We start from the raw sequence: 19,219 nt of genomic DNA on the forward strand, positions 1-19,219 counted from the left end.
GTTGCGAGGTGTGTGAGTACTGCACTGTGCCAAGTGCTTGAAATAGGTAGCAGTTGTGTTATTATCAGCAGAGTCGATTTTTTTGGAAGCTAATCTTATTTTTCGCTTGAAGGCAGACTGATTCGGTCTTTAAAACAAGCTGGACTAACTAGCTTTTACAGCTAGCCAGCTAAATACGAGTGGCAATGTGTTTTTCATGGTTGTTGGCTACAGTGATTCAGCGAAATGCAGTCAGTTATATCTGTGGCTAGACGAAGTCAGATAGGCTAACTTAAATTAATGTAGCTGATCTGCTATCTTCACGAGTTAAGTTTGAGTTTTGTAACGTTACTAGTTTGCCACCTCGTTAAGCAAGATTAGGAGTCAAAGTAATGTTCCTATCCTTATGCAGAAACGGAAACAAGGAATTCATAATTGATATGTTTAGGTATGCAAATAGCTAGCCAGCTAACCTACGCTAGCATATCCCACGAGCGTGCCTAAGCGATGTTGCTAAGCGTGTCCCCTTAGCAACATCGTTATATCCTTTTTTTCTTTATATAAATATGTATAAAAGAAGATATTCAATTGCACATGAATTTGTTGAAATGTTTGTCTTTTCACAGCACGTTTAATTCTCATCAACATAGAAATGTGTTATTAAATCTAGTCAATTCAGCATCAGTAAAACAAAGAAAATTCAAACAATCAAACTCAATTAATAGTATGTGAACATCAGAAACAATATATTTATTTTATATATTGAATATCAAGTGTTTCAAGAGAAAGATTTATTTGATATAATAAGAGAAACACAAACTCATGTCAACCTGACAAACCATTCAGTTCCAAAAGTAATGTATTCAGGTCAATTCTGACCTGGCTTGTGTGAAGTTGGGGTAGTAATAAACAAGTCTAATAAATAATGTAAACATTGAAATCCACTCATTTGAAGAATACTTGTAATATTACATTAAAAAGTGGTTTATTGTAAAGATATAGCAACGAAACACTGGACTGGGTCATTTTTTACTTGTCTTGTGCATTCTCAATAAAATCCTTACACGGTTGAAATGTCTTGTGGAATATTTTTTCTTGTTGCCAAGGCATTTTTACATATTTTGTTAACTACAAAAGGAAGTTACACTTTGCTGTACCATTTAGATTCTAGATGCCATCCTTTAAACATTTTCGACAACCCAAGAAGAGTCCATCACAGTAGTTGCAGTGTTATTTTTCCATCAATGCCATTTTATTGTAGTTAACCATTCATTTTAATTTAGCTTACATTTCACAATTCAAGTTAAGACATTAACGATAATAAATGTTACTTGAATATATTTTTCTCAGCTTTTAAAAATCACTTGACTGCATACTTTTGTTTTAAACGTTTTAAAGGCAAAGTCATAGTTAACGAAACATGGCTGGTGCAATTACTGTGTCTTAACACGTTATTGTACTGTACTGTAGTGAAATTGGTTGCAGAAGCTTCCAGTTTTTTTTTTTTTTTTTTTTTTTTTGTGAACTGTGTTCAAATGGAACTTGTAACAGAAATAGTGCAACTAGAATGTTCCATGGGCTAAGATTTACCAAATCAAGTTTACCCAAATCAAAATAGCAAAATGTGAGCAAGATATACATTGAACTGTGTACATGTAAGGCACATTTCATCAACAAAAAGGAACATAGTTTTCCAGTACACATAGTTTGTACACAGTTTGCTAAAAGGGAGATTGAAAAAAATATGTGCCATTGTGGCTGATGATTCTTGATTGTCACAACTGGTTCCAGGTTGCAGCCTCTTTCATATCTCCTCATTTGGGATTGACAATTTTCATGGCAACATAGTTCTAGAAAAGACCAAGCAGAAAAGTCACCCTCCAGCATAATCCTGATCTCTGTTAATACAATGGTCGTGGGGCCTTACATTAAATATTAATACAGTTCCTGTACAAAATCCTGCTGGCTAGAAAATGCTGTAGTTTCATGCTGAACATAGCCCATTTTTTGGCACAACGTTTTTAAAATGACATTACTTGTCCTTATATGCTGATATAAGACATTTCAAATGCAGGTGGAAATCGTATCCGCATGTAAATCTCAAAGTACTACTGCCTCTAATTAGATCAGTTTTGCATAGTTCTGCTGTTCCTGCATATGTTGGTGTGAAGTGGGAAAAAAAAAATCCTTGAAATGCTGATGGCTAAATGATCACTACCTGTAATGGCATAAATGCTCATTTTAAAGAAACTGAAAAAAGCTTAAAGCTTAAAAACATTCTACATGGTTACATATTGCTGTTTTGACAAACTAAGATCCTATTTATATTGCCCAACTGTTCTCCCAATCTTCCAGTATTATTTTGCTGAAACATGATGAAACGTCTTCAGACATATTGAAAGACATGACAGTTCTTGATAAACTCCCAGACCTCAGTCATCTGAGAAATCTAATCCTTTTACACAGCTGGCAGCTCCCAGCATGCACAACCCCACCCAAACAACACAGCTTGTGGTAAGCCTTACCGGTAACGAGTACAGGAGGATGGCAATGAAGAGTAGCACGAGTATGAGAATGAGGAGCCCAATGAAGACCCATTTGAATCTGCGCCACACAATGAATTTCATGGTTTTGCAAGGATTTGTAAACCAAAAGAAAGACGTTTCCGGACGGCTGAAGAAAGAGGGAAGAAATGGCAATGTCAGAAAACCGGTCACATATTACAATGTTACCATACTGTTACCTCACATTTACTGACCTATGCTACATCAAGCACACTTTACAGTGGTTTCAACATAATTCCTGCAATAGTTTATACATGGTACCGCTGGTGGAAGCAAGTGCTTATGATTCCTGTTGGCCGGATTATACCTTTCCTTTGAAGTTACAGGTGGTAAAGCACGTTTGGTCATTTTATTCTGAGCTTATATTTACATGAAGTGTATAAACCACCCAGAATAAGACTGTCTGTAAAATAAACACACATAACTGAAGGGGTTTAACTGTGACCTGTGACACCTAGCTTGTGTAAAAAGGAGGAATAAGCAGTGCTTCTTTACTTAGGAGGATCCAGCTTTGGGTTCATGTTGGGTTCATCCCTTCCCTTTCCAGCAGGCTTCTCATCAATCTCCTTCTCACTCACAATTTCCAGAGTCATCTCAACCTTTCCCTGGAAGAATCCCATACACAACCATCACATACTGCACCGCATATGCATACATCTCAACACAGCTGAGACCCTTCACATTGCAAGTGTCCTAACCCTGTCACTATTCACAAAGTTGGTTTACAACATAGTACATGTAAATGTAAAATTGCGACAAACCCAAAGTTATAGCGAAATGTAAGAGTTAATTGCTTGAGCTCTCATTGCTCAATACCCTCTTGACTCAGCCAGTTTACTTACGCCCAACTCTTTATTTCCGTCTTTCTCAATCACACATGGCCACCAGCCTCTGACAGCCTTCTGAGCAAACAGCGATTTGGAGAGGTCGCCTTTGGGAGGGGAAACTCCACCCAGGTCTGGGAGCATTTTCAGGCTGCACTTTTCTGGCGTCTTGGCAGGGGAGATCAAGTTGTGCAAATCCAGTTCAAGAGAGCCTGTTACAGAACAACAGTATTGAGTATCACAATCACTGTTGTACATACAATTTAGAATCAATCAGACACAACTGATTAATTATGCTACATGGTGTCAGTATACAATATCCAATGCGTTTCATTTATATTCATATATATAAATGCCAACCATTTACCATTTAACTTCCTGAAATACATCAAATACCTCTCACCTAAGTAGTCATCCAGTGAGAATTTGTCATTATCCCAAATCTGGACAGTGAACCTGGGCGGTATCCTGAATTCAGTTTTGTCAAGACTCCAAAAATGTTCCTGTTGTAAAAGAGTTTTGTCTTATTGTCAGAACTATATGCTGTTGCCTGAAAAGGTACTGCAAATTAAGCAGAGAATATTGAATAAAACAACCTCAACCATTTTTGTTTACACTTTAAATGTTTGTTTTACCAAACTGTGTCCTCAAACTGACTCACTTTCTTGGATACAAGGCACAGCTGTTCAGCAGGCAGGAAGTCAAAGCCAAAAACAAATCTCCAGTTGAAATTTCCATCTCCATCCAGGGACCTGTAGTGGACATCTGTCTTCTGTTTGTCCTCTTCCATTCCTGCCATCCACCTAGTGGTCCATACAACAGCAACATTCAAACTTTTGCTGTGGCATGACTGAAACAGTGCCTTTGTATACAACAGTAGTATTGTAAATTAGATTTGTGACAAATATACATCCATTGAGCACATTATTAGGTATTTATCAGACTTGTTTTTTCAACAAAAAAACCTAACCTATCTTAGTGTAAGAGGTTTGACACAAGCATTGTGTGTTCAGAGATGCGTTTCTGCATACCACTGTTGTAATGTGTGGTTATTTGTGTTTCTGTCACCTTCCTGTCCGCTTCGACCGTCTGGCCCTTTTCCTCTGACCTCTCTCATTAACAACACATTTTTGCCTACAGAGCTGCTCACTGGATGTTTTTTGTTTTTCGCACCATTCTCTGCAAGCTCTAGAGACTGTTGTGTGTGAAAATCCCAGGAGACCAGGAGTTTCTAAGATACTTAAACCACCCTGGCACCACCAATCATTCCACAGCCAAAGTCACTTAGATCACATTTCTTCCCCATTCTGACATTTGGTCTGAACAACAGCTAAATTTCTTGACTACGTCTGCAAGCTCTTATGCATTTAGTTGCCGTCACATGATTGGTTGATAAAATATTTGCAATAACAGGCTAGTGTACAGGTTTACCTAATAAATTGCTCACTGAATATATGACTGATAGGTTAAATATAAAACGTATATAATACCCTACATCCACATTACCCTTTGACATAGATGTCACTCATATGCTCTCCAGTGATGCTGGTTTCATCCAAAGTGACATCAGTCGTGTTCCAAATGACGGCGCGTAGGAAATATCTGTTAAGCATGAGAAAAGCAAGAAACATTTGCTTAAGCTGTGCTGATAGATGAAAGTGTGTTTGTCCACCAGTAACCAAATTGTAAATGAATTTAGGCCCATCTTACTTTTTCGCTTTGCGCGGTGCAATGTCGAAGGGGGGCCCTGGATGACCGAGACTTTTAGGGAATATGTCAACCCACATTTGAACCCTTCCCTAAACATAGAGGGGATGAAAATGAGAAAAAAGTATTCCAATGAACAAAAAGACCATCGAGTGATGAGGAGTGGCACGAACCTGAGACAGTGTTGGCTGGAAGCTACTGTACAGTGTTCTTGTCTCTACATGTTCAGGCACCAGGCTCTGTGTTCTGAGCACGTGCAGAGCGATGCGCTCATTCGGTGGACCCAAGTGCTGGTGGATCTCTTTGTTGGCTTCTGTGTTAGAATAAAGCACACCCAGATGGACAAATCAGATAAAACAACAAGCAATAGGCCCCAGTGAACATGAAGGCCCCAGTAGAAGAATGGTATAACCATATATCCTATGCCTCTGTCCTACACCCATGAATAAATACATCAGTAAATTCAGAAGTAATTAGCATCCTAGAAATGATTGGTTTACAGCAGCTTTCTTTTATAATCTGCAGAAGAGAATACCCCTTATCCTTTTAGCCAATGCACCAATTATTTTAGAAACCAAGTATACCAAATTCGGAAAGGCTGTACTCTCGGCCTTGGAAAGTTAATGTGTTGCCACCGTCTCCTGTAATGGGTGGAGGGACTCCTTTCAGCCTAGCCATATTCTGCAGGATCTGAGATGGTTTGTGCTGATCTCGCCATTGGTTAATCCCAGAGCTGTTTGCAGGGACAACAAGAAAGATTCAAGCACATCAATATAGCTGATTTCAAAGTTGCGGGGAACTTCATGGAGGTACTAAGACTTCCAGTACTAATGAGGAGATTAGTCATTAATTATTCAGTTAGCATATGCTACACTGCTGGTGTTTTTCATGTTACGCATTTCATTCAGGTTAATGGTACTATATGCTTAGACTGAGAGACACAGTGCTCCCAAATGAGATTTAACCTGGCAATTGATCTCACTATGTGACATAGCTGTCCTTTTAGATGCAGTTAACAACAAATAATACGCACGTGCAGTATGTCTGGGGTAGCCCGCAATATGATCCAAAGCGAGAAAGGAACCGATTTTCCAGATCAATCACCGTCTCGCCAACTTTTTCATCACGACTCAACAAATCGTAGTCATAGATGGAGATTTTCAGGTCTTTTTCTTGAGGAAGGAAGCAGGAAATATCAAACATCCTATGAAGAGAAAACACAACAGAAGAGCAATTTCAGCTGCATAATTATAACAACAAACTTGTTGACTACCGAAAACTCCTTGCCAGGCAATTTGTTAATTACCTTCCAAACACAGGGTTTATGGTATTTGGCTGGTAGTTATCTCGGTCTTCAATCGATTTCTTTCCCAGAGAGATCTTAATATAAGGATCACACTGAGGACATAAGAGCAGCAACAAAATAAGTTTAGTTTGAGATTCACGTGAGAACAATGAGAATTGTTTGAGATCAACTGGGAGTTTAGTCATAAGATCTCCACAAAGTAAAACCCACAAATCGAGTTGAAGACTATTAAATGATTGTAGAATTAGTACTATTTGAGACTTACAGTTAGGTGGAGCCATTTTGACAATACAACGGGCATTAGTTGAGAGAGCCATTCCAGTGATTAAGATCCACAGAGCAAACGGAAACGGATGTGGAAGGGGGTGTGTAGACCCACCATGCCGTTGTTGTCCTTGGGCTGCAGGTCGATGGCACGGATGATGTAGATCCTGACCAAACACTCCTGGGGTCCACTGTCAGGCAGCTCTCGAAACTGCCGAGGGGGCACAGGATCCCCAGGGTCGTCTGACAGAGGGTACACCCTAAAGGAGCCCTGAAAATAACCCAAGCATGGTGAACATGTCCATGCCTTGTCTTATCCAGAGCGTCTGCCAAATGCCTCAGTGTAATGAAAGGTCAAATGATGCATCCTGTACTGCTGTGGATCAGTACCGGTGGCAGTTACAATGAGAAAGAGGGCATATATTTAATCCCTGAGAGATAATTCCACTCAAAAGGAAGAAAAACGTAACTCAAACTCATAAAAGTCATTAATGCAATCAAAGGAGCACTAGCTTCACCTTGAATTCTCCCACCACAGTGGGGTCTTCATCTTTTCCACCGGCCTTGCCCCTCGCCAGTTTGAAGGTGTTGCAGAAGTCGGTCAGCCCCCGATACTCAGGAACATCCTCCAGTTCGCAGTCATAAATCTGAAAACAAAGACAATATGGGACTTTTTCTCAATTTTATGACATAAAACTACACATGAAGATTTGATATACACAAATGATTCATTTGAACTGGGGTAATCTCACCTTTAAGGTGTCATACCCTTTCTGCAGGTATGGCCCACACTTCTGATGGTCTCCAATGGAGGCATAGTATTTACTCCACCAGTCTACGGTTTCTTTTTCCTAAAAGTGACCAATAAGATTGAGGTGACCAAAGGCACAATACAATTGCATGAAACACTGTAAAATATATATACTGTATGAAGCTATATATATATTTATGTCACATTACTGATTTTTCTGAAAGGTGTACTGTATATAAATATGAAAGTTTGGGAATATCTCATAACAATTTCAAACTTTTAAATATTGTTAATGGATAAAACACACAGAATCAAGTTCTCACCATTTCTTCTCGCTGTTTGGAAAAAAAGGATGGGACCCCATGCAATGAAAGACAAACAGAACATCAGAAAAGTATGTTTCAATGTTATGTTAATTTGCTAGCACAATGAATCATGAAAATTAATGACTTTATGCTTCTAGAATTATCTAGATCGAAATTAAATTCCAATTATACAGGGAGATGTTATTACATACCTTCCTTCAATATAGTAATTTATGTGTACATTTATTTGGACTCTTTCAGTTCTCATTAAGAAAATAGCAGTGTTTTATCAAAATGTGGGCTGAACTTCATGACACACAATCTTCCTATGCTGATGGTATTGAAGCCATGGACATGTCAAACTATGGTCTTATTTCTTAGTGATAGACATTTGTTTTCTTTCTATGCAGGGGAGGTATGTAACTGTTTGAGAGCTTCCCTCAAACAAGAAGTTGATTTAATTTACTGTGCTGAAATAGATTTCTGGTTTACTACAGCTGTAACATTTAATTAAAAATCCATGACTTTGATTTCATAAAATCCAAAGTCAATTTTCAACATTATAAATTAAGGCATGCTGTATCATTTTCACTTGATAGTCCATCGTTTATTGTATAATGATTATAATATCCATTTATTGAGCCCATGTCTTTTCACTGTACACCCAAATCCTTATACCTGGGTCTTGTGCAGGTGATTTTGGAAAGAGTGACAGAGTAAATGTATACATTAGAAGTGTATGAAGTCCAAGCCAACTTGATCATATGAAGAATTTAATTTTGGAGTTTCAAATGGAGTACATCTACCTAGCCTGTAATATTTCATTTTATCCTATTTTAATGCCATTTTAAGCCATCATTCATATATACTTTTGTTTATTTTCATTTATTTAGTCTTTATTAAACCTGTATAGCAGGGGTCCTGGAGGGCCAGTCTGGGAGCTGGTTTTTGTTCCAACCAATCACCTTAAGTTATTTTTCTGACAGCTCTAGAAATGATGTTGGTTCACTCCTGTACTTGAGCAGAGTAAAATCTTTACGGCACACTTGCAGACTGCAGCTGTAGCTAGTGCATATACAAATGTCTGATCAAGACACTTTATTTAGCTAATTAAATAATTAAGAGCAGAAGTTGACACAAAATCCCTAAGCGGATCGGCCCTTGCTGGGCACCCCTGCTGTAGTCACATTGAGATTGACATCTCTTGACAGAGAGCCCTGGAGCGTACAAGCACAACAGGGAGACCAAAATTTGAATATATTATTTTAACAATACTGCAGCTAAATGGAATAGCCTATTTAGTGTAAACAATTAATTAATGTATAAATAATTTCACATGTATCAAATAAAAATAAACTGAAGTCAATTTGAAGCACTGATCAGATTGTATTGTGTTCAATTATATTATTTGAAGTAACATCTGAAGTAACTAGATCAAGTGCATTTGGACATCGTACTCACACCTTCAGCTTCTTTCAATCCAAAATCCCTCTGAAGAAGACAGTGATGAGAAGAGGGGAGAAGAGAGCCTTGTGATAAAGAAACCTCAGAACCAGAAAAGTGACAGACCCAACACAGCATTCAACTGTGGACCTTACATACAGGATGGGTAGAAGTGGTGGCCATTTTGCTGACAGCTTCTGACATGCTGTGTGCAAACTGCAATTCAGAATGTTAAATGCCACTCTTAATGCTGAAGAGTCATTCTTTAAACAGAACCTCCAATGGAAAAGACAGGGGGACAAATACTGGGAATGCTCAATAAAGACTGTCATTTGGTTCCTGTTTTAAAACAGCTTGCTTTTTTGTTATCTGCATTTAAAAAGGCAGAGGCCTTTGTTTATAAACACAATGAACCAATGTCCTTTGGGTTTTCTGGCTCTCAATGTGCCCCTTTCTATTAACAGTCACTGATTTGGCATTTACTTGAATTCAAGTAGATTCATGTAAATTATAAAAACTACACCCAAGGCTACCAAGTCATTTCCCAGTCAATTCCCCATTCTAAAAGGAAGACTTTAAAACCAGAAAGCCAGCAATCCCATAGAGCATTGCTCTATTTTTGTTTATTATGGTCACCCTTTTTAAAAGTAAAAAAACAAAACAATTTTTAAACAGGAGCCAAATGAAAATTAATTTCCCTTCCTAGGCATTTGGACATTTTTTCCACTGAAGGTTCCCTTTAAAACTGAACAGACCAGAACCCTCTAAGAAATACGGTGTTAATTAGCTCCAGTGCATTTCCCCTTACAGTGCACAACCATACAGCGCTCCAACATTCTAATATCAGCCAATGGACACACACATAGGAACATGTCACACAGAATCTTATGCATAATTATAATGGGGATTCTGGGACCTGATATAGCAGGGGTGGCCAGTTCCTGTCAGTGGGGGCAGGTTTGGATGCAGGCTAATGCTTTCACAATGCTTCCAGTAACTACTGTAGTTATATACAGCACTGGCAGTTCAATCCTAGACTGGACCACAGTCAATAATTTAATATCGGTACATAAATATAGGTATCCGGATCATGCTTCTCACTGTATTTTCATAGGTACAGCTATGGGGAGGGAGCACTGTATCTATTTCTGCATAAACTTGCATTTGAAAATAAACTGGTTATTGAAGCCACAATAATGCAAGAAAGTTAGTATTTGTAGTACAGTACGAGAACTGTGAAAACACAGGTGTCAGGGCAATCCTGTCTGTAGTTGTTCTGTTTAAATTTGCAGACTTGTGTTTTATAGTCCTTGCACAACAGGTAATTAATTGCACAACAGGTAATTCAAAGTGTGATGGAATTAAAACAAAATCACGGCAGCAGTACATGAACCGGCAGGACATGAAAAAGTTAGTTATGCTCATTCTTCTGGTCAAAATATACAACTGCACATAATAATTTACACTGAAATTATTGCTATGTTATATTGAAATGCTAATGTGGAAATTGGACACATGTGTACAACAAAGTTATAATCACTATGATAGATAGATATTATGTTGTAAGCAATACTATGTAATGGGTGACTGGCTGAGATTTCAGAGAACAGCAAGTCCCTGTGTTCAACCAAGATTGCTTCGCTCAGGCATAACACTGGATGAGTATTTGATACTTGATTCAGTTCACCGTTGCTCTCAGATAGAGCCAAACCGCCTCTTATCTGAGTAATAAGGGTACCTGAGCTGACAAGAGGGGCCGACTGTCCTCCACCTCAATGATAAAGTCTTTACCCGGAGCTGCCATGAGAGCCACTGCCACAGAAACAGAAAGAACATATATCCTGCCCATTCACATTTATATATATTACATTTAAGCATTCAGCAACCACATCTCCACCATGTCATTCTTTAGTACATTGTGTACTGATACGTATGATAAGTATGATATATTACACTAAGTATGATAAAATACACAGACGTAGCATATTGTATTGTATAAGCAGTTAAACTAAGGTAGTTTGAAATGAATATCATTACACACATTGGTGAACTCATTTTTAACGTGTGTTCAAAGTATTTTTGTGATTGTTCCTTTTGCAAGCATTCATTTCCAAGCCCAGTAATTGCTGTAATTCTCCTGGCACTGGTGGTTAGATTTATTGTCTACCAGAAGGTGGCAGCATACATTCTGAATATGACTGACTGAGAAATCAGTGTGTACCTTTAGATGTCATGGCTACTTCAGCCTTGGTGGTGTAGGGATCGCAGCGAAACTCTTCCAGGGAGCTTATAGTGCACTGTCCTACAACAGGCTTTCTTCCAAAAGGCCTGTGGTCAATCACCTTCAGCACAATTGGAGGTGTGTACATCTCCTCTTTGGGAAGAAGCTGCAGAATCGGAGTTGAACAGAATCCATCATATAGCTCAGAATATACCCAACCCTTTCCATAGCTTTAAGTCTAGAAATAAATCGTTTATAAAAGTTTTTAATTTTTTTAAGTATGAACATAAATGGATCACATCTTCCAGGAGAACAAAACACTTGGCTGTGTTATGAGCAAAAGGCTTCTTACCACTTTAAGGAAGAGAACGGATCCAGGGAAGTTGGGGCTCTTCTTGATGTTCTTGATGACCGCTGACTGGACAAACTCCCCTCCGCACTCCACGACGAGGCTGGGGGAGGATACTGTGGCCAGCTGGTAAGTTTTCATGTTGCGCAAACCCCAGGCCAAAATCTAAACCCCCGCACAAACACACACACACAACCACAAACATTAGTTTCCACAACACAGCTTGGCATCCACAATGCCTTTCTCCATTTTAATGGAATACATTCAACACCGCTGCTTTGGTAGGGAATTCAACAATTTCACCATCATTAGTGATGACAAGAGTGACTTTGGTGACCCCATAGTAGGCACACCCATAACACGATTATTAATACAGACTTATACAATCAAATCAAAACCGATATCTAATTCAGTAAATCGTTTAGAAGGCAACATTGGGGTTTATATAGCTTCAGTTTCATATCATATTGTGGCCAGGGTTAAGGGATGTCAGGGCTACCTCTATGGCAGTGAGCTGCACTACGGGCCGAATCCCCTGGGGGACCATGTACAGGTTCTCAGCCCGTTTGGGAGGCACGATGGGGAGTTCAGCCTCATTTCCCTGGAGTCAGAGGAAAAGAACACCATCAGGTCATCAAACAGCATCGCTGGCACTTGTAAAACTACAACTACCACCAAACCTCCCGTAAATCATGTGACCCCAAGGAAGGAGTGAAGCCTGTTACGGTACCTTGACTTTCAGAAGGAGCTCAGCAGCTACCAGCACCTCCCCAGCAGGCTCCCCCTTCTGTATGATGGGGAACCACAGCAGTTTGGGGGTCACCTCCGTGCTGGGGTTGAGATTGACCAGCGGTGGGCACAGACTCCGACCCAGCAGCTCGTCTTTACCCTGGAGCACAAACAATTCACTCACTTCCAGGGCTCACTGCTGTCACAAGCCATACAGTAGGAATACAACTTATTTTACTCAGCCCTTCACACCCCCTGTCAGGTTATTCTCTTGATGATTTTTATGCACGTGTGCAGAATGTTCTAAGTTCTAACTCATTCACAGAGGACAAAATGTAATCCATTTACACAATGTAGATTGTATTCAAAATGCTACATAATTCTGGAAACTGCAGAAGTTCCCAGTGCAAACCACGCTCACCACTTGGTCAGAGTCGTAGAACTCGAGGACCACGCTGGGCGGGTCCTGGGCAGTGGTCTGAGGGTCCCCGTATATTTCTACATCGTCGAAGATAAGAGTCTGGTCCCACGTTGGGTTCAAGGTGGACTTTATGATCTCTGTGGTTTTACTCATATGTACAAAGGACACATGGGCATATGGATCTATGACAAGGGGGGGGTATTTATTAGCTATGTGACCATATTTTCCACAGAGCATGTTTCAAACTTTATTTAATCTCTCAGTAGAATATCAGTACAAATTATAGGTTTTGACTTGCTTACCTGAAAAGCTATCTTTGTCCTTTGCAAGGAGGTTTCTAGCTTGGTAAACATAAACCCTGAGATGGTACACAAAAGACCCTGCAAAGAAAATACAGAGTTATCCCAAATTAAGGAAAACAAATTAATGCAACACTGATTTATAGGAATCCTATTTTGAAAATATTTTAGTAATGAGCAAAACCCCCTTTTTTTTCGCAGGAATGAAAGGGGACTGGTGGAATACCAGTTGTTCATATTTTGAGGAAAACCTTTTGGCAAAACTCTCAACTTATGGGAGGAGGACAGTCGTCCAGGTGTTTCCTCTGGTGAATATCAGAATATAGAAATGGAAACCCAGAGCCCTATTAGAATAGTAGTACAAAGAGCCACCATTTTAAATCAACTGTAATGTTTAGACAATGACTCACTGTCAAAGCAGCAAGAAACAGTCGGTGTGTTGGCACCAAAGACTTTCGTAGCATCTGATTTTTCAGAACCTTTCTCATCGTCATCAATCCCCTAGAAATCAAGCAGAAACACAACTCTCAGGAGGACTTCACCTTTAAGTTACGCAAACATTTTTAAAGGCGCAGCTTCAGCTCATCAAAACTAAATACTTAATAAGTTCCCTGATTGAAGGTTAAACGCAAACTACTGCTCAAGCCTCTTCAGTTTTTCACAGAATCTGCATACCAGCGCCCCCTCCAGTTTGAAGATGGCAGCCGCTCCAAGCATGTCGGCAGGACCCATCTTCCTTCGCCAGCGTCTCCGGCGGAACGTGTCCGAGGAGCGTTCGATCCTGTGGAACTTCCACCCAATCAGAGACGAGTACTCCCAGCCCTCTGGATCACCCAAAGACTTCTTCTGTTGGTCAGTGGAAAACAGTGGAATGTTATAACATGCACGTGACAGCACGGCTCAGCCAGTGAGACCAATGAGGTTTTTATGTCATAATAACTGTTTCCTTTCACCTCAACTGGTGAACTGACACCCGGGATCCTTATACGTCGCCTGATCATTCTCTTTCGCCGGTGAACATGGTACATCTTCTCTGCCGACACCCAGGACCTGGGTTTATCATCGGGAGGAATGGTCACACCATACTCCCAGCCTAGAACCAAAGACACACGAGCCCAGCACACACTCAGTTCAGGCCATTTTAAAGCCTTGTTAAATTGTAGGGGAAAAAATTGCAATTAACAGTACAGTAAAATAATTTGACACCAAACCATTTAAGGTATAATACATGATATATAAGTGTCAGAATTTAAACAAATACTACAAATAAGTCTTAGTTTGCATTTTAAAACCATGTGTAATTATCTTTACACTGAGATGGAAAGCATAGTACTAGTACGTCACCTTGCTCATCCACGGCTCTGTTGATGTCGAAACTCCAGGCATCCTCCCATCTCCAGGTTGCTGGACACTCGATTTCCCCAGGGCTTAGAGTCTTCTCCCCATTCTGCAACACCAGCCACATCATCAACCCTCCAAAACTGGAGCAAATCCATTCATAGCCACATTCATGTAGCATGTTTGAACAGGTGCTTTTCCTGGCATCATCTGTTCTGTGTAGTGTAGGACCAAACCTGAGACCAAACTTAAGTGTATTTTATTATTAGATGGTATCTAAATGACAGGGACAGGGATCCCTGTTGTAAAATCCAATATCCAGTCAACTTGACAAACCTAAAAATAGAGCTGGTCATGCTGGTCATAAAGCTGGTCTAGCTGGGTATGAGCTGGTCAACCAGCCAGCATGGTCTGAGCTGGTAGCTGGTAACCAGCTGTTTCAAAACACAGCTTGAGCTGGGAGCTGGTCTTAACTGGTGCTTGAGCTGTATTTTTCAGCAGGGATATTAAAGAACATTGCCTCCTTCCCAATTCATCTAATTTCAATGTAGCCTGTTTATAAAGATGGACATTGATTGTGTGCTGATGAAGCTTGGATTTTTGAATAAAATGCATGAAATGAGGATTACCGTTATGGCAGTCATAACAGTGGGTTTGGTTCTAACAGACAGCGTTTAAAGTGAGTGACAAAGTGGGAGTAACTGGCAGTGGCAAAATGGATGTGCTTTCCACATAGACATTATAAAAGTGGGCATGTTCGGACAGGCGAGAGGTCTGTTCACAAACAGGGAAATGGAGGTGGATCTACAGTCATGGTCCTCACCACATCTGTGTAAGGCTCGGCTGCAGGCTTCCAATTCCCCCCAGGGAGGCGCGTCTCATTCTGAAAGACCTCGTCCGTGAAGTCCGTGTGTCCCGCGTCCGCCTCCGTCAGCAGACTGACAAACACACACACCCCAACAGCCAACTGATGTACACTCCCCGCAGTTCACCAGCCAAGTAAAGCTTGAATCAGACGGGCCATAGGAGAACCCCAAACAAGTGACATTATGGAAACTTAGGCACACCAGACTCAAATATAAATAGCATATGTGCTGCCAGCTGGCGAAATGTGTACTCAAGGGCTGTTCTACATGAGTCCTGTTTCCTCCGATTGTGTTCTGGGTGTGGACGGCAAGGTGGTTCCTGAATTGAACTCGTCAACACTACAATGAAAGTTTGTTTAAAGTTTCACGGTTTCTAGGTGTCGAGCACCCTTACGCTGTATTGTACATTTCCTTAGCATACACCATTGTCCAGGGCAATACACTGAAAGAAATTAACTTTTTAATAATTTGTAAAGATGAATGTTTGCTGATTTAACCTAACTCAGAATCCAACAGCAAAGCCTGAGGAAAAGATTCAAACCATCATCTTTTTTGCTTTTCCAGTTCCTTAAACATGCTGGATCTGGAATAACCTTATTTTCTGGATGCTGAACTGATCAAAAGTCAACAAAAATTAGATTTTCATATTGAGTGCTTCAGCTCACCTCTTCTCTGGATCCACAAACCACCCGCTGTCCCACTCCCAGCCACTAGGGGGCAAGAAGTACTCCTGCTTCAGCTTCAACTTGCCAGTAATATCAGAGAACTTGTAGCGACCCACCAGACCAGTGGTTCCCCACTTCCCAAACACCTCAGCCTGGTTCTCATACTGTTGAAACAGATGGTGAAACAGGTAATTAGTGCATTTTATGACATAGGAGACACTGCTTGTAGCGTAGTGGTTAAGGTAAATGACTGGGACACACAAGGTCGGTGGTTCTAATTCCGGTGTAGCCACAATAAGATCCGCACAGCCGTTGAGCCCTTGAGCAAGGCCCTTAACCCTGCATTGCTCCAGGGGAGGATTGTCTCCTGCTTAGTCTAATAAACTGTACATCGCTCTGGATAAGAGCGTCTGCCAAATGCCAATAATGCAATGTAATGTAATATGCTCGTGCAATGGAATTACATTACCATTTCTGCAAAGACACTGAAGGTTCCCTCTGAATAGCTGTTGAATTTCTTCTCGTGAGCCGACAGGCCCATCCACATATTGACACGGACCTGAACTGGAACCTTCAGTCCTTTGTCTTTGTCCATGGGGTACTGGGAGAAATGTCAATACAACTATATAAATTATCCTTTCAGATTATCCCTACGGTACAATCATCCACCTCAGATTAATTTGTCTGGTTTAAGTACACCAATTACTGATTTAAATTAATCAACTGTAAATCGCTTTGGATAAAAGTATCCGCTAAAATAACATGTAATGTAGTGTAATGTAACATGTAATATTTACTGGTCTGTCCTACCGGTCACCTGTAGTTTTGTACTACGACTGTTTGGCATTTGCTTGTTTTATCCACTTGTACTTTACAGTGGTTAAGCTTAATATCCTGCAAAGTTTATTTTCCAAGTGCACCGAATAAAAGTACTGAATTATAATCATCCAAGAGCTGCAGCTAACTAGCAGGAAGAGAATAGCAGAGTCTTCAGGTGACATTGCCCACCATACCTGCAGGAAGATGGTCTGGGTCCTGCCGCAGTACTGGCCACAGGCCTGCTCACTGTCGGTGGAATACAGCACCTGATTGGCTGGGATTCGAGCGTAGGCCACCCTCTTCTCTCCCCGCAGCATCCAGATGATCACGTCAGGCATGCCGTTCTGGGGCTGGGGAGGCAGACACCATTCAGCCACACTGAGGAGCGGGTGGTTTGTGCTCATCTTACTGCCACTAGTGTTTATAAGCAGTTCAAAGCTGTGTGTGCGTGCGTGTGTGTGTGTGCATGTGTGTGAGTGTGTGTGTGTGTATGCGTTTTTGTAAGCATGTCAAACCTCCTCAGCCAGCGCCCTCAGCCTCTCCAGCCAGCCCTCGATGTCCCCCAGCGTCTGCTTCACGTCGGTGGCCTCCTCCTTCATCCGCAGGGCCCCGGCGCGGATCGACTCCAGGCCGCTGTCCCGGAGCTTCTTCTTCTGAATGTCCAAGGCCGTCAGGTGAGGCTTCCCCTCCAGGTCTGGCATTTTAAAGCTGCCACATACAAAATTAGGATCACTTATTACATCCCTGCTGAAAGAAACAGCTCAAGCTAGGTTTTGAAACAGCTGGCCGCTGGTATTTCAAGCTGGTCATAGCTGGATTTTACACCAGGGATGGCTTCTACTCTACATTCCTATAAAGAAAGACAAATGCATTTGCACCTCAGGGAAGGTTTTTAGTTGCACATGCAGTAACCAATACACTTCAGTTTCCATTCTGTCAAGGGTAATAAATGTTTTGTTTGTCAAACACTTTCTACACCATTTGTTGTGATAAACACAAACTGCATCCCCTTTGGTTGTGATAGTGTGATATCCGTGTCGTACCTGCTTAGGTCCTCAATGATATGGTTTACCAGCTTCAGCCAGATCTCTGCTAGGCGAGTTTCTGTGACCTTCGCCACAATAGCAATCTTCAACGAGGTGAGGTTAGATTGCTGAAACAGGAAGAACATGACTTATGCACAGTTAAAAATATTTATAAAGTTTCTTTCCAGTTTACATGCTCAGTGACTACACGCAAATGCAAAGGAGGCATTCAGACAGCCAATCAAACAGCCTCACCAGCCTCTCGGCGATGTACAAAAGGATGTTGACTGAAGCCAGACGGTGGCTGATGTCCTCCCAAAATGATGTGATAACTACAACAGGCTTAGTATCCGCCCAGGGCAAGTAGTAGTAGTGGTTACCTATGTAAAGTCAGGATGAAAACATAAACATGCTGTAATAGATACATACAAGGCAAAGACATACATTCACAAGGCATAGTATTGTTATGTTTCTTAAGCACTTATGTTATATGGATGTGGAAATTGGTACTATAACAAAATATTGTAATGTGTGCCTGGTAGGGGTGTCTCTGTGGGGGGAACAGTGGGTGACTCCCCAGGGTCCCAAGGCAGGGGGTACTCAAAAGGCCTGGACTAAAAAGTGTGCTTTGTTCTATTTTGTTTGTGCCACACTTCTGGTGTTTGGTATGTTCAACTGAGTATTTGCATTTGGTTTAAGTTTATTTTTTCTAATACATACTTTTTTTCAAGTTTAAATTTTAAAAAAAGGAAACCCTTCCAGCTACACTGATTATATTCTTCAAAAAAGAAAAAGAAATCAATAAAATCAGATCAATATATCAAAATATCATAAAAAAATAAATAAAATACCCCTGGATTCTCACCATCAAACACAGCACAACTGTACTGGGTTGTTGATGCCAGGGGCTTGCAGGTTGCGTCCAGCTTGTTGCCATAGTTTCCGATGCTGACTTCAAACTGGATGGGCTCCCCTGGCTCCTGCAGCATATGGGCGCCGTGGAACACCACACACAAAGAGTACTTCCTCCTCCGCTGGTATTTCTAATGAAACAGGAAATACAGAGGCTAGATTCCCTCACTGAGGAAACACTATGTCTGGAAAAGAACCACTGGATATCTAATACGTTCCATTACCTGCGCCACCAAAATGTCATCGGATGGGATTTCCTCTACAGACTTGTCAACCTTGCCGTCGAGTTTGGCAGTAAGCTCAATCAGAACTCTCCCTCTGTAGGCCACGCCAACACCCTGCCAAACAGCAAATTGAATTTTAATGTGGTAACTACTACTAATCTATTATACTGGCCACAGCAGAGACAACATTTCTAAACCAAGGAGAAAC

The 19,219-nt window shown here is 40.8% G+C and overlaps 1 protein-coding gene across 2 annotated transcripts in view; it reads right to left on the reverse strand.

Annotated features, from left to right (window-relative positions):
- Positions 1-947: 947 nt before the first annotated feature.
- The window catches only part of LOC133111898 (myoferlin-like), a 33,148-nt gene continuing 14,876 nt past the window's right edge, over positions 948-19,219 (reverse strand). For both annotated transcript variants that reach the window (XM_061222546.1, XM_061222538.1), the window contains 36 exons: positions 19,012-19,125; positions 18,741-18,918; positions 18,131-18,255; positions 17,894-18,003; positions 17,366-17,558; positions 17,045-17,200; positions 16,501-16,632; positions 16,032-16,195; positions 15,324-15,438; positions 14,507-14,609; positions 14,116-14,255; positions 13,838-14,008; positions 13,573-13,663; positions 13,166-13,243; positions 12,864-13,045; positions 12,444-12,602; positions 12,213-12,314; positions 11,717-11,878; positions 11,365-11,530; positions 10,882-10,955; positions 7,719-7,730; positions 7,397-7,495; positions 7,163-7,291; positions 6,760-6,915; positions 6,381-6,472; positions 6,108-6,278; positions 5,659-5,807; positions 5,248-5,387; positions 5,078-5,166; positions 4,874-4,969; positions 4,029-4,170; positions 3,771-3,870; positions 3,386-3,579; positions 3,039-3,148; positions 2,505-2,652; positions 948-1,829 (listed from right to left, as the gene is read on the reverse strand). In XM_061222546.1, the coding sequence (XP_061078530.1) occupies positions 1,794-1,829; positions 2,505-2,652; positions 3,039-3,148; positions 3,386-3,579; positions 3,771-3,870; positions 4,029-4,170; positions 4,874-4,969; positions 5,078-5,166; positions 5,248-5,387; positions 5,659-5,807; positions 6,108-6,278; positions 6,381-6,472; positions 6,760-6,915; positions 7,163-7,291; positions 7,397-7,495; positions 7,719-7,730; positions 10,882-10,955; positions 11,365-11,530; positions 11,717-11,878; positions 12,213-12,314; positions 12,444-12,602; positions 12,864-13,045; positions 13,166-13,243; positions 13,573-13,663; positions 13,838-14,008; positions 14,116-14,255; positions 14,507-14,609; positions 15,324-15,438; positions 16,032-16,195; positions 16,501-16,632; positions 17,045-17,200; positions 17,366-17,558; positions 17,894-18,003; positions 18,131-18,255; positions 18,741-18,918; positions 19,012-19,125 (4,578 nt within the window). In that variant the 3' untranslated portion in view covers positions 948-1,793. The remainder of the gene's footprint in view (positions 1,830-2,504; positions 2,653-3,038; positions 3,149-3,385; positions 3,580-3,770; positions 3,871-4,028; positions 4,171-4,873; positions 4,970-5,077; positions 5,167-5,247; positions 5,388-5,658; positions 5,808-6,107; positions 6,279-6,380; positions 6,473-6,759; positions 6,916-7,162; positions 7,292-7,396; positions 7,496-7,718; positions 7,731-10,881; positions 10,956-11,364; positions 11,531-11,716; positions 11,879-12,212; positions 12,315-12,443; positions 12,603-12,863; positions 13,046-13,165; positions 13,244-13,572; positions 13,664-13,837; positions 14,009-14,115; positions 14,256-14,506; positions 14,610-15,323; positions 15,439-16,031; positions 16,196-16,500; positions 16,633-17,044; positions 17,201-17,365; positions 17,559-17,893; positions 18,004-18,130; positions 18,256-18,740; positions 18,919-19,011; positions 19,126-19,219) is intronic.

The sequence above is a fragment of the Conger conger genome, chromosome 2, assembly GCF_963514075.1.
Source record: "Conger conger chromosome 2, fConCon1.1, whole genome shotgun sequence".
Lineage (NCBI taxonomy): Eukaryota > Metazoa > Chordata > Actinopteri > Anguilliformes > Congridae > Conger > Conger conger.